General features: G+C 57.3%; 2 protein-coding genes across 3 annotated transcripts; one reads left to right on the top strand and one right to left on the bottom strand.

Annotated features, from left to right (window-relative positions):
• Positions 1 to 1,776: 1,776 nt before the first annotated feature.
• On the bottom strand, positions 1,777 to 8,044 carry mkrn1 (makorin, ring finger protein, 1). 2 transcript variants are annotated; one of them, XM_088406109.1, is made up of 8 exons: positions 7,878 to 8,044; positions 7,265 to 7,399; positions 5,120 to 5,340; positions 4,519 to 4,742; positions 3,685 to 3,899; positions 3,412 to 3,522; positions 3,084 to 3,228; positions 1,777 to 2,844 (listed from the first exon to the last, which is right to left on the bottom strand). In XM_088406109.1, the coding sequence occupies exons 1-8, from the start codon at positions 7,949 to 7,951 to the stop codon at positions 2,632 to 2,634; spliced, it is 1,338 nt and encodes a 445-aa protein (XP_088262235.1). In that variant the 5' UTR covers positions 7,952 to 8,044; the 3' UTR covers positions 1,777 to 2,631. The 2 variants fall into 2 exon arrangements, with proteins under 2 accessions (XP_088262235.1, XP_088262236.1); XM_088406110.1 differs by lacking the exon at positions 7,878 to 8,044 and adding an exon at positions 7,400 to 7,772 and having other exon boundaries at positions 7,265 to 7,333.
• On the top strand, positions 6,751 to 11,823 carry LOC148405216 (toll-like receptor 2 type-2). The gene has a single exon (XM_088406108.1). The coding sequence runs from the start codon at positions 9,240 to 9,242 to the stop codon at positions 11,736 to 11,738; it is 2,499 nt and encodes an 832-aa protein (XP_088262234.1). The 5' UTR covers positions 6,751 to 9,239; the 3' UTR covers positions 11,739 to 11,823.
• Positions 11,824 to 12,546: the final 723 nt, after the last annotated feature.

Below are 12,546 nucleotides of genomic sequence, written 5' to 3'. Positions count from 1 at the left end.
GTTGTCACGAAGCGTACGCCAAGTTCTAATCATAAAAAAGTCAAAGTGGATGACGTACAGTACTGTACTTCAGATGGCGGCGGATTTGGTTTGAAACAGTGACTTATTTGGGTCACTAGATGTCACCGTTTGCGCATTTCAGGTCATGAGTTGCCAACGTGAAATCCTAATTTAGTGCTTTGGATCATTCTTGGAAGCACCGGGCATGGAATTTCAAAAGGCGCGTGTCTTACGACACCGACAACGACATAGCAACACAAGGCGCATCGACGGGCGCAATGGCTCATCTTGGTGACCCAATCAAACTTCGACTTTTTTTTCCTTTGGTGACCCAAAAACAGCGTCGTACTTTTGAATCGCCGTTGATGCTCGTTTTTCAAAAGAAACTGACCACGTCACACTATCCGCTCAAAGACAAACGTCAGTTAAGTCCAATCAAGTTGCCCCCCCCCCCCCCCCCCTCCTCCTCCAATCAGTCGTAGGTCCACCATGCCCTCCCGCCCCCACATTTCCGCTTTGTTCGAAAAATACTGCTTTTTGAAATGTGGCGCGCATTTGTGAAAATGTTGCGTACGTTCCGACATTTGATTTGTTTCCCCTTTCGTCTTTTGAAACACGTTTTTCTTCTTTCGCTAACGTGTTTGTTAAAATGATTTGCTTCGGTATGTTTTTTTCATTTGCACTTCCGGGCCACCGTAGCCGAGGCATAGTCATGTTTCTCATCCGACTTTCCCGTTGGAGGCCATCCCCCGTGTTACGAACCTAATCCGTTCAGCGGCTACGCTCGTAACTCGAACTGCTCGTATGACGGGCAATCCAAACCCACCTTAATTCGTGAATGCGTGCAACGCGTGCAAAAACCTTAGGTAAAAACATCGCGACTTTATACACATATTAAAAATGAGTAACATAACCTACCGTACAGTTAAATAACAAATATACAAAGGAAAAATGACATTTACCTTTGGGGCGACGTGACTTGAGCTGGGTGGAGGCGGAGGGGAACCCGCAGAATTTATTGATGTATTTTCTTAAACGGAACTTTTCTCAAAACTGGAACATATCACCGGCGATTTCCTTCCCTTTAATCCGTAATAGAAGAAGCCTCTCCATTTTGTTGTCGATCGAGGTCCGTCCCCCGGCAAGGAAAGCCTTGCCCTAAGATTGCCGAGCGGTTACGGCCATACTCGCGAGCCATGCGTGCGCCTCCTTCGTATTTTTTTTAAATTATTATCTCCTGCTTGGTTTCTATTGTCATCATCCTCTTACTTCTTCCTTTACCGCCACTTACAATTTTAGAAGCCGTGTCTAACAGATAAAGTTTGCAAAGTCTTCACAACATTCCTTCCGTTTTTCACTCATTCCCTCTCCTTCCTTCCGTCCCGACCAGCTGTGCCATCAAGCTAGATAAAGGCGTTCGGCCAATAGCGCGTCGGCATTTCTGTGATTGACGTGACGCCGGCCAATAGCATCTCCGTGAGTGAGACCGCGACTGAGACAGTGACTGCGACGTTGTAAGAGCGATATCGTTCCTCGTTGCCGCGACAAGCTTTAACTACTGATTTTGATGACGTGGCAAGGCGAAAATATCTGAACAAATCCAATGGCCGGCATGTCACATTGCTCGCAAAGCGAATGGTCTGTGCGTAAGCGGGGGCCAAAAAACTCCGCCGACCGCGATCGTAAGTCGAAATGTTCGTAAAAGAGGGTGTTCCTAAACCGTATTGTATCGTATTGTATTCCCAGTAAAAAAAACAAGTGAGACTCGGCAGCACGTATTGATAATAAACTTTTAATTTCAAGTTAAGACGGATGAATGTGGAACATAGAAAACACACATTTCAGTATAAACATATGCATTCCAACGGGTTGAAAGCAGCTACCGGGGGGAAACATTTCACACGCGTGGGACAAAAAAACGCTCGGTGAAGCCCAAATGCCACCCCCGTTCCCACCCCCGTTGCACTTTTTTTTTTTTTCGCTCGGATCAACAAATGTCTGCCTCCCCCATCGTTTTTTTTTCATTTAAACAACATTTAAAGTCAGTAGATAGTAGAATATTGCACTTCATGAAATGAAAGGGCGGGGGGGGGGAATTCGCTATCGCTTGTGAGCTGCTCAGTGACTTAAGGTGCGAGTGGATCAGGAGGCGGTTTAACAAACCGCCATTTAAGCGTAGCGATCGACGCATCTTTTGATCGCTGTCGGAACAAGTTCAAAGGTCGTGGCGGGACAGTAAATACGCGTGGAAGGAATAATTAGCGCAACAGATCAACTTCTAAACAGCTTGAGTCGAGATGGGAAGGCCTCGGAAAAGGCTCAAATCTCACATGTCCGTCGCCGTCGGAAAAGAAGGTTTTCGTTTGTTGGTTTGTGCCTGGACAATGGGGGCCAGGTCGCAGGGAACTAGAGAACGTTGATGTTTTTCTTAGCACGAATGCACTTTTTCCTGTTTTAAGTTCAATTATGAATGGCCCGCTTCAAGGCACTGCCACAATACGGGTTTAGGGGAGGGGGCGGAGCTAGCGTCCATCACTAGCACGACAGTCCGCCCTAGGTTTGAATGCGCGCGTGTTAGGGATCGGGCGATATGCCGGTATGTGGGGGAGGGCGGGGCGGCGGGAGGGGTAGCTATAGGTAAATTTCGTAAAAATCATCCAATTCCTCGTGAAACAAGTCCCACTCGTCCTCGGAGTCGGTCGCTTCGTCGTCCGCGCCGGCGGCGAGCAGCATGAGCAGCATCTCGCTCAGCTCGAACGTGACCATCTCCTCGTCGTCGTTGTCGAACGAGTCGCTGCTTTCTCGCTCGTCCAGGATGTCCCAGAGGCGCGCGTTTCGTGAGTTCTGCCCGGACAAAACAAAACGTTAGCCCCGACGCGGGGCCAAGCTCCCGAAGCTTTGCGACGTATCCTTCCGCCCCCGCGGGAATGGAAAAAACCGAGGCAAATTTCGGACGGGGGCGAGCGAGCCCCACGCAAGGGTCCCGGATCGCGGTCGGTGCCGAGAAGCCGTCGCCCGCGCCGGACCGGGACCGTCCCCAATATTCTCCCTCCTTTTTGGCTCGGTACGACGCGAGGTCGTACCCGGTTCCTGCCGTTGGACCCGGCCTGCCGCCGCGGAGGCTGAGCCTCCTCCAGACGCCCGTCAGGAAAAGCGTGCTTGTAGAAGCAGTTGGAGCCGAAAGGACAAGTTCCGCGGCCCTCGTCGAAGTATCGACACGGTTTACCCCTGCGGGACAGAATGAAGAATTACGCTTTTCAAATAGTCTACGTTTTGGACCGCCGAAGGGAGCGCTTTTAAAACCGAAGAATCCGCCGAGCCCCCCGGTCCGTTTGGCCAACGCGGGTCGGATACGCGGCCGCGCCTACCCGTCGCCCCCGTTCCGGCCGGGGCCCGTCGCGCTCCACCTACCCCATGCCTTGCTTGTACGTCTGGATGAGTTTCTGCTTTTCGTCCTTATCCTCCACCCAAAACTCGCTCGGGATGACAAAGTTGGATGTGATCCGGCATTCCGGGCAGGATCTGCGGGGGGGGGGCGTTACGGGCGACGTTTGTGCAAAAGCGCCGCGCGGTCAAGGAGATGGTAGATCCCCGGTACGCTCAAATATGGGCGCGCGTGTCGGAGGCCGGAACAAAAAGCCAGGGCGGGACAGCCGGTCCTTTTTGCGCGGCGGCATGACTCACTTGATGATTCTGCTCTCAAACTGGCGGGCGCTTCGCCACCTACGGATGCACTTGAGACAGTAGCAATGGCTGCAGTTGGAGAGGATGCCGAAGCGCCGCTCGCTCGGGTTGCTTTTCTCGAACACCACCTCCATGCATACGCCGCACATCATGTCCTTGCTGCGCTGGACGGCGAAGGAGATCTCCATGTCTTTCTCGTGAGCCTCGATGCACGCCTTGGGGTCCCGGCGGCGAAAAGAGAGCGGCCGCATAGCCGTTAGAAGCGACGCCGTCCGAGCGTCTTTTTCCAGACGCTCGGGCGCCGCGGCTTCCGTCGTCCCGTTCCTTCTTTTCCCATCCCTTAAAGAGCCGACGGCGGCCCGAGCTTTCCGCGGCGGCGAGCGCGGATTCGGGAAGGCCCGCGGACCGCCCGTCGATTGCTCGCTTGCAGAGAGTCGAGTCGACGCTCCGCCTCTTTAACGCTGATTATATGCCCCATGTGTTTTGGTCATTTTGAGACTACGCCGTGAATCAAATACCTGCCGGCGCCCATCACTTTCTGGACAAATAGCTGAATATTGGAAAACGGGTTCTAAAAACGGTCATCAAAGTCTATACCAAGGGCTAACGGCAGCCCATACAGCAATGGGGCTCGCGGGCACACCTAAACGGGTCCAAATATGACCGGTCGCGAGTCACGGTCGCCGCTCTTTTCTTTTCTTTGCGATTGTAGCGGATCCCGGTCGGAATCAAACGTGGGCCGGCGCGCGTAACGTTACTACGGGCCGTCCAAGATCGGCCCGCCAAAAAAAGGGGAGGGGATGGGGCTCGTCGGGCCCCGGACGGCAACGCTACCTTGGTGTGGTCCGAGCGCTGGGCGTCGTCGGCGGGGTGGAGCACCTGCAGCCCGCACATGTCGCACACGTCCCCGTGGAGGTAGACGCAGTTGAGACCGTAGCGGCACTCGCCCACGGCGGCGTACGGGCACAGCTGCTTCCTCGGCTCTTTGTCGTCGCGCGCCGCCTCGCCGTCAAACTCCTCGATGAGGGCGACGGAGCCCGGCGCGTCGGCCGACTCGGCTGGCCGCGCCCCAAAGGGAACACGTTTCAGATTCCTTTCGCGTTGCGGGCAAAGCGGGGACGGGCCGCTACCGCGCGCGCAAAGGCGATATTGAGCCTCGGGGAGAAAGGGATCTTTGTGAGCGCCGGGGCCGACGCTTAAGTTCGCTTCAGGCGGCAGGGACCTCTCCATGGCCGCCGAAAAGCTCTCCCGCGGCTTGCGCCGGGATCATTCGCACGAGCGCGCCCGGCCACCCGAAACGCAACCGTACAATATCCCGTAGCCGCCCCCGTCCAAAGGGAGGTCGTCGCCCAACGCTTGGGGCGCCGTCTTTGCTTTTCACATCGCTCTCGGAAAGGTTCGTAGCCGGATAACGGCCGGGGACCGAGGCACTCACCGCGTCCGCAGTACGGCTGGCCCGGCACAAACTCGGCGGCGTTGACCCAGTCCTGCGCCCCCGGGCCGGCCGTCGGCCCGCCGGGCTCCGGGTCGGCCCGCCCGCCGAGCTCCGGGTCGGCCCGCCCGCCGAGCTCCGGGTCGGCCCGCCCGCCTCGGGAGGTGGAAGGCGACGGCTCGGCCGGCGGCTGCTCGTCCTGCGAAGGGTGGTGATGTTCGAACCTAGTCGACGACAAAAAGCGGCATCGCAGAGTGACTGGCGGTCCTCGCTGGGGGGGGTGCGGGGGGGCTTTTAACATTGCTGCGCTAAGCCTGCTTAACAGACGGACTTTAGAAAGAAAGCTTGTCATTGCACCAATCCGTCTTTGGACTCGCCCGCCCGTATTTGTGTCAAAACACCACTGAAATATTGACGGGGATGAAAGTAGTTTGCGGTCCGGGACCCTCTCGCGGCACGCCGTCCTTGCGGATAAGAAAGGCCGAGAGAACGCAAACTTTTCGACACGGACGTGAAACGTCGCGTCAAAAATCCGAGTCATCCTGAGCGGCAAACGGGTTTTGCGTGGAGCGCTGAACAAAAGGATTTTGAAAACTGGGGGATGGGTAGGAGGGATCAGGGGCCGCCCGCGCTCACGGATGGCAACCTAACTCCCGGCGGCTAACCCGGCTTTTCGAAACGAAATAAGCACCTTCTCGCTAAAGATCCACAAAAACGTGCAGTTTAACAGGGAAAACGTCAACGCCGCGGCCGAGCGCATTTAAGAAGAATAGGACACTGGCTAGTGTACCATCAACGTTGAAATGTCTTTGCGCGTCTGTTGAGGCCAACGGCTTACTACCGAGGGACACGCCGGGGCAGGTCAAATATTTTCACTTCCCAATCTGACGTAACGCCAGCTTTTTTATTTCTTTTCTTTTTTTGAGTAAAAGCACATGGCCGTGGACGAGCACACCCATCGCATTAGAGAGATAAACACAACCATTTATACTAGTGACGTCACGTTTTTTGGCGCCCGAGTCATCTGACGTTGAGTCCCGATCCGTTTCCTTGGAAACGATGACAAAAAAAAAAAAAATCTATCCAAATGGTCTTTTTCGATGGCTCTTTTTTTTGTTATTTACGCGACGGCCGCCGCGCTCAGCCCGTTCCCAGAAAGCGGCTCCGGTGTTAGATGAGGACGCGCTGGGGGCAGGGAGGGAGGGGGCGGCATAAATGAGGGGGAGGAGGGGGAGGAGGGGGAGGAGGGGGGAGGAGGAGGGCGCTCGCCGCACACGAGTCAAGCCGGGGAACCCGGCAACAGCGCAAACGCGCAGCGTTATGCAATTGCTATGCAGGATGCGGAGGGGGGTCATGGAGTCTGTCACAATAGGGAATGGAGCCGGGAGACCGGAGACCCCCCCCCCCACGCCTTTTCTTCAGGGAATCCTCCAGTCACAAGGACGGAGGAATGGGACTTGTCAACACAGCACGGGGGACTCAAATGCATCATCATCCGGATCAGCGCTTTCTTCTTTTGCTTTTTGAGGGGGGGGGGGGGGCTCTTAACTATGGCGAAGCCAGACAGCGAGCAGACGCCGTCTGACTCAAGGCCGACCACGGAGCGCCGGCCTAATCTGCCTATCAAAAGCCCCCCCACGCCCCCCCCCCCCAACGCCCCCGTTTGAAGTCGACGCAGGTCGCCGAGCAGCAAAGATAGCTAGGAAAATTCTCCGCCCTGGCTCAAGAGAGATCCGGAGCCTTTTCCACCGTCGCGGCCTCCAAAGAGGCGCGCTTTCAAGCGGGATTTCAGCCCGGAGAAAGAGGACGCGTTTCGCGCCCCGGCTTTCACCGCAGGCCTCGCACTCACTCGCCTTCCAAAGAGTCCGCCAAAAGCGGCAGCCTTCGCGCACCCTTTCCGAAGGAAACCGTAAGAGGCGCCGGCAACTCCCCGAGTCCTATTTCAAAGCGCGTTCTTCCAAGCGGGAAGACAGGTGCGAGCCAGCCAGCCAGTGAGTGAGGATTCCCACGTGTCGCCGGCGTCAAGCGGCATATCTTTGGCGGCGGCGGCGGGGCCGCAACTCCTCGCCGACCCCGACTCGCCCCTGCCGGTTATTGTGAGGACAGGACATGGATTATATACGTGGGCGGTGGGCGGGGGGCACTCACCTGCAGCGCTCTCCGAACGCACAGTTTCCTTTCTGGTAGAACTTGCAAAGCATGGCGCCGGCCGGCTTGCTGTTGGTCAGATCGTGAGAATATCGACAGCCGTCACCTTCTTTGCATAGACCGTGCAAAAAATACCTGCAAGTACAAAGTGCCATTAATAGTTCATCTGTCGTCGTCGCGATAGAAAGCTCGGTCGTCAAGTGTCATTGCCACCAGAAACATTGCAACTGTCAAGGCGACAGGCTGGCCCCCGATGGCTTTTTGTTTTGCGATGCCGAAAGCGGGACTTTCGCCCGTCCGGTTTCCTATTGGGTCAAATCGAAACAAGGTCAACGCCTCTCTCTCTCCGACGGCCGTTAACCGTGACGCCGCCGCGGCTCGGGGCTTTGTGTCGCCACGGCCGCGTCTTTAAAACGACGCGCTCGCCAGGGGGACGAGACAAACGAAAGGAAAGCCCGACGGCCGGCGGCCGTTCGTCCGTCCGTCCGTCCGTCAGCTGGCGCTAAAACCGAGCCGAGGCGATGGCGCCGTTCGAGCGCCGCTGACAACGCAAGCCGCGAGGCCGAAAGCGGCGCGGCGGCCCCCCTCTTCGACGCTCGAACGCCGAGCCTACCTGCAGCTTACGTGCTTGGTCCAACCTCCTGTTATCGCCGGGGCCGATGCGGACGATGCAGCTGCTTCCGCCATTGCTGTTTATGTTTAAGCTGCCGGATGTTCCGGACGGTGCCGCTCGCCGTTCGGAATTCTTCGGCAATCTCCGCTTCGTTCGCCCAAAGACGAAGACGCAGCGCCCTCTGGCGGACATTTGACTCGCGCCGGGCCGGCCGGCACTAAGTCGTACCGAAACAAAACCGGAACTGCCGTTTTCGTTGAACGGCCGCGGAAAACTAGAAGACGCTTTTCTCATAGGGCATAGATGGGCTCGCCGTCATACAGCACCGTAACCCCCTTGAATGAACGCCAAAACAAATAATGCTCATTTTTTTTTTGCACAGCCGGCCAAAACAAATAATGCTCATTTTTTGCATAGCGCCGCTGCTATACCGGCTTCAGCGCAATCATTGGATGCTAAACGTGCGAACGCGCGCGCGGACGGTCTTGCTCGATTGAGTCAACTGCAAATCCCGTAAATGAGCCCGTCGTCTAATAAACACGTTTGATTTCACTTCTCTATAGAACAGGTCGCTTTTTGTTTTCCACATTTGACACTTGTGGCGCAATGTGACTTCTCCTTTCACACCGCTTCCCTTTATGTACATGACAGAAAATGTGCAAAATGAGCAGGTGAAAAAAGAGCAAAGGTCAAACCAGCCATAAGTCAATTCATTTTCATCCCTCGTTTATCGCGGGGGTTACCTTCCAAAAATAACAAAGTGAAATCCGTGAAGTAGCCGGCTTTATTTTTTGGATGATGTTACAATGCGATACTATAGAACAAAACCAAAAATCAAAACCTGTTTTAAAGCCCCAAATGTGTTCAAAACAATCACTTTTATATACAATACTAGAAATTCGCTGTTTCTGAACGAGCGCCGAGCATCCGAGCCCATCGACCCCCGGTCTACGGCCGTGTTAAAATCCGAGAAATAGTCAATGACGTTTGATTCGCCGTTCGTTACGTTTTAACGTTTGACACGATCGCTCTTGTTTTATTTCTCGCTGTAAGTCTGGATTCGATTTTTTTCACCCGCGCCAACATTTCTCTCCGTTAACACACTGGAAAGCGTCATCGGCGGTAGGCCGGGTTCCAACGGTTTTTTGGTTTTTCTGTTTTTTTTCTTTTCCAAACACCCCCGATGGGAAGCGTTCAGAACGAAAGCAAAAAGCAGAAATTAAGAGTCGCCGTCAAAGAAGAAGGAAGTGCCCAAGCGGGGACGAAAACTTTCCATTGGCTCCGGAGCGCTCCCGGAGCAGCAGTACGTTGTCCCAGGGGTTAGGGGCTCCGGCGGGTTCTTCTTCTGCCTCTCTTGAAGAAATGGCGCAAACAAAGGGGGCGCGCGGCGCGGCGGCGGCGGCGGCGCTGGCGCTGTGCTCGCTGGTCTTCCCGCTGGCGGCCGAGCGCCCGGCGGCGGGGCCGGACGCGGACGCGTTGAAAACGTGCGTGACCTCCAGGAGGAGGGTGGCGGACCTCTCCCGCAGCAATCTGACGTCCTTCCCGCCGCGCCTCTCCAACCTGACGGAATACCTGGACATCTCCGGCAACGCCATCCCCAGCATGAGCGCGCGCTCGGTGCCCCCGCTCCCCCTGCTGTGTTTCCTCAGGGCGAGCGCCTGCGGCCTCAGGGACGTCTCGGCCGGCGCCTTCGGGCGCATGCCGGCGCTGCGGATCCTGGATCTGTCCTCCAACGGGCTGAGCGTCATCCCCGACGTTTGGCCGCCCCGGCTGCGGTCCCTGGATCTGACGGACAACCCGTACCGGAGCTACGGGCTGCCCGGGGGCTTCCGGAAGCTGAGGCGTCTGCGGGCGCTGGCGCTGGGGAGCGGAGCGGCGCGGCGGGTGCGGCGGGACGACTTCGGAGCCCTGGAGGGCATCCCCTTGCGCCATTTGCTCCTGGGCGCCGGAGCGCCCTGGCAGACGTACGAGCCGGGGGCGCTGGCGACGCTGTCCCTGCAGAAACTGTCCCTTCGCGTCAACTTCTGCGGCCGCTTCGACGTGTTCGACCGCGTGGTCGCCGACGTCAACGCCAGCCGGACCGGCGCCCTGAGGTTCGTCGGCATGTTTTCCGACGACTGCCCCCTCGGCGGCGACCCCTTCAAGAGCCTGCGGGCCATGCCGTACGTGCGCAACGTCACGGTGGAAAGCACTTGGATCAACAGCTCCTTCCTGGAGAGCTTTCTGATGACCCTCCTGCTGTCGTCTTTTCAAGACTTCTCCTTTGTCAACATCACGTACAACGAGGACACGCCCGACGGCTTCCAGTTCCACGTTCACCCGGCCAATCGCAGCATCGGCCTCCGCGCCGTCACTTTTGACACGGTCACGCATTACCAGTACAGGTATCCCGTCTTCAACATGAGCTTCGAGGACGCCCTAAATCTGAGGTACGTCAAGTTCTCCGGGAGCGGGATGAACATTTTACCCTGCAAAATCCTGACCACGCTGCCCACGCTGGAGACCCTCGACCTGTCGGACAACCTCCTGTCGGATCTGGGCTTCTGGTGGCCCTCCTGTTCCTACACGTCGGTCTTCCCCAGCCTCAAGCGCCTGCTGCTGAGCAAGAACCGCTTCGCCAGCCTGGCCTTCATCTCCAGGCAGACGCGGCGAATGGCGCGGCTGGAGTCCTTGGATCTGAGCTTCAACTCCATCTACCTGGACGAGAAATGCGACTGGCCCGCCGGCCTGACCGAGATCAACCTGGGCAATAACAATCTGGGCAACGGCGTGTTTGCGATGCTGTCGCCCCATTTTCGGCGCATCTACCTGGCCAAAACGGGAATAACGGCCATCGCCCGGGAGGACCTCTCCCGCTTCCCCGAGCTCACGCACCTCCAGCTCAGTTCCAACGGCATCCAAGTGCTCCCGGAGCAGCTGGACGCCCCCAACCTGATGGCCCTCCACGTGGACCGCAACGCCATAACGACCCTCTCCCGCCGAGCGCTGGCCGGCCTCCCCGCGCTGCGCTCCCTCAAGGCCGGGAACAACCCTTTCGTGTGCTCCTGCGACCTGCGCTGGTTCCTCGCGGATTTCGACAGGTCCCTGCTCTCGGACTGGCCTTTGGATTACCTGTGCGGCACCCCGGCCGAGCTGGCGGGCCTCCCTCTGTCCGAGTACAAAACCGGCGCCGTCTCCTGCCGGCCGGGGCTCCAGGCCGCCGTGGCCTTCTCCGTCTTGCTGTCGCTGGGAGGCGCCTCGGCCCTCCTGTTCCACAAGGCGGACGGCGCGTGGTACGCCAAGATGTTGTGGGTGTGGATCAGGGTGAAGAGGAGGGGCCGCAAGCGCTCGCGCCTGCTGGGGAAGGCGACCTTTTCCTACCACGCCTTCATCTCCTACAGTCACGGCGACGCCGACTTTGTGAGCGGCCGGCTGGTGCCCGCCTTGGAGGGCGCCGGCCTGTCCCTGTGCGTCCACGAGCGGGACTTCGTGCCCGGCGACTGGATCGTGGACAACATCGTCAACTGCGTGGAGTCCAGCTACAAAACCGTCTTCGTCCTCTCCAGGCATTTCATCCGCAGCGAGTGGTGCAACTACGAGCTCTTCTTCGCCCAGCACAGGGCCATCGACGTCCGGCTGGATTCCTTGGTGTTCGTCCTCCTGGAGCCCATCCCCGCCGACTCCCTCCCCAAAAAGTACCTGCGCCTGCGGAGTTTGCTGGGCCGGCAGACGTACCTGGAGTGGCCCGGGGACGAGCGCAAGCAGCAAGTGTTTTGGGCCAGTCTCAAATCCATGCTGCGCGCGGCCGACAGATCCGTGCGGCTGAGGGCCGCCGCCGCCGACCTGGCCGACGCGGCGGCTTTGGTTTCCGACCCGTCCTGACGCGCCCTCGCCCCGCCCCGCCCCCTGCCCGCTCTCCCCGCGTCAGCTTTGTTTCAAGTCCTTAATAAATGTCTTTGCCGACTGACCGCGTTTTGCGTGAGCCCGATCTATGAACGACCGTTTTGCGCGCGCGTTCCGGCACGAACGGCGGCGCCGCCGTGTCGCCTGGGAAAATACGAGACATACGGTTCCGAATACGACGGTTCGCAACGTCGTTCGTCTTGTCCTATCGTCCCACGGTAGCGCCGAGACGTTGGACTTTTCTGTCCGGCGATTTTCGACTTTTCTCTCTGGGGATTTGCAGCGACTTCTCTGATTCCGGCGGCGGACGGACTCGGTAGATGCAGTGCGGCCCTGCGGCGAAACCTATCCGTATACGTCGCGGAGGAGGCACTTCCAAAGACCTTTTGAACCGTTAAACAAACGCCACGAGCACTTTAAGAACCCCCCTTCAACATACGGCTCCCCCTAACTATTCTCTACAATGATTTGGGCCGTCTAGGGTGAACCCCAACATCCGTATTGGTTCATACCTATAAATGACCACCGGGTAGCAGTAAAGACTCACTGCAATTTCTCTCCAGCGGCTTCCTTCCCAAGTCATTTCCTTTTAATCGTCATGGATTCAAAACGGGTGAATTTGATGTTTTTTTTCCATAGTATTGAAAAACAGGGCGCGATTCAAGCACTTCCGGGCGAAAAACCCAGACACAGCTGGTATTTCATCCATAGCATTTCTCGTCGTGTATTTTCCGCGGGACTTGCTGCCAATCGAATTTCGCCGCGAGGACGACCGCGAGGACGACCG

This window comes from Hippichthys cyanospilos, chromosome 22 (assembly GCF_059441005.1).
Source record: "Hippichthys cyanospilos isolate Australia breed blue-spotted pipefish chromosome 22, RoL_Hcya_1.0, whole genome shotgun sequence".
Taxonomy (NCBI): Eukaryota; Metazoa; Chordata; class Actinopteri; order Syngnathiformes; family Syngnathidae; genus Hippichthys; species Hippichthys cyanospilos.
This window is presented reverse-complemented; position numbering and strand designations above follow the sequence as displayed.

Excerpts from the sequence above, each read along its gene's own strand:
- mkrn1 (XM_088406109.1), bottom strand. The coding sequence starts at position 7,951 with ATGGCGGAAGCAGCTGCATCGTCCGCATCGGCCCCGGCGATAACAGGA. Across the intron at positions 7,400-7,877 it reads ACCAAGCACGTAAGCTGCAG|GTATTTTTTGCACGGTCTAT; the intron begins GTAGGCTCGGCG and ends TTGTACTTGCAG. Across the intron at positions 5,341-7,264 it reads GCGTTCGGAGAGCGCTGCAG|GTTCGAACATCACCACCCTT; the intron begins GTGAGTGCCCCC and ends GTCGTCGACTAG.
- LOC148405216 (XM_088406108.1), top strand. The coding sequence starts at position 9,240 with ATGGCGCAAACAAAGGGGGCGCGCGGCGCGGCGGCGGCGGCGGCGCTG.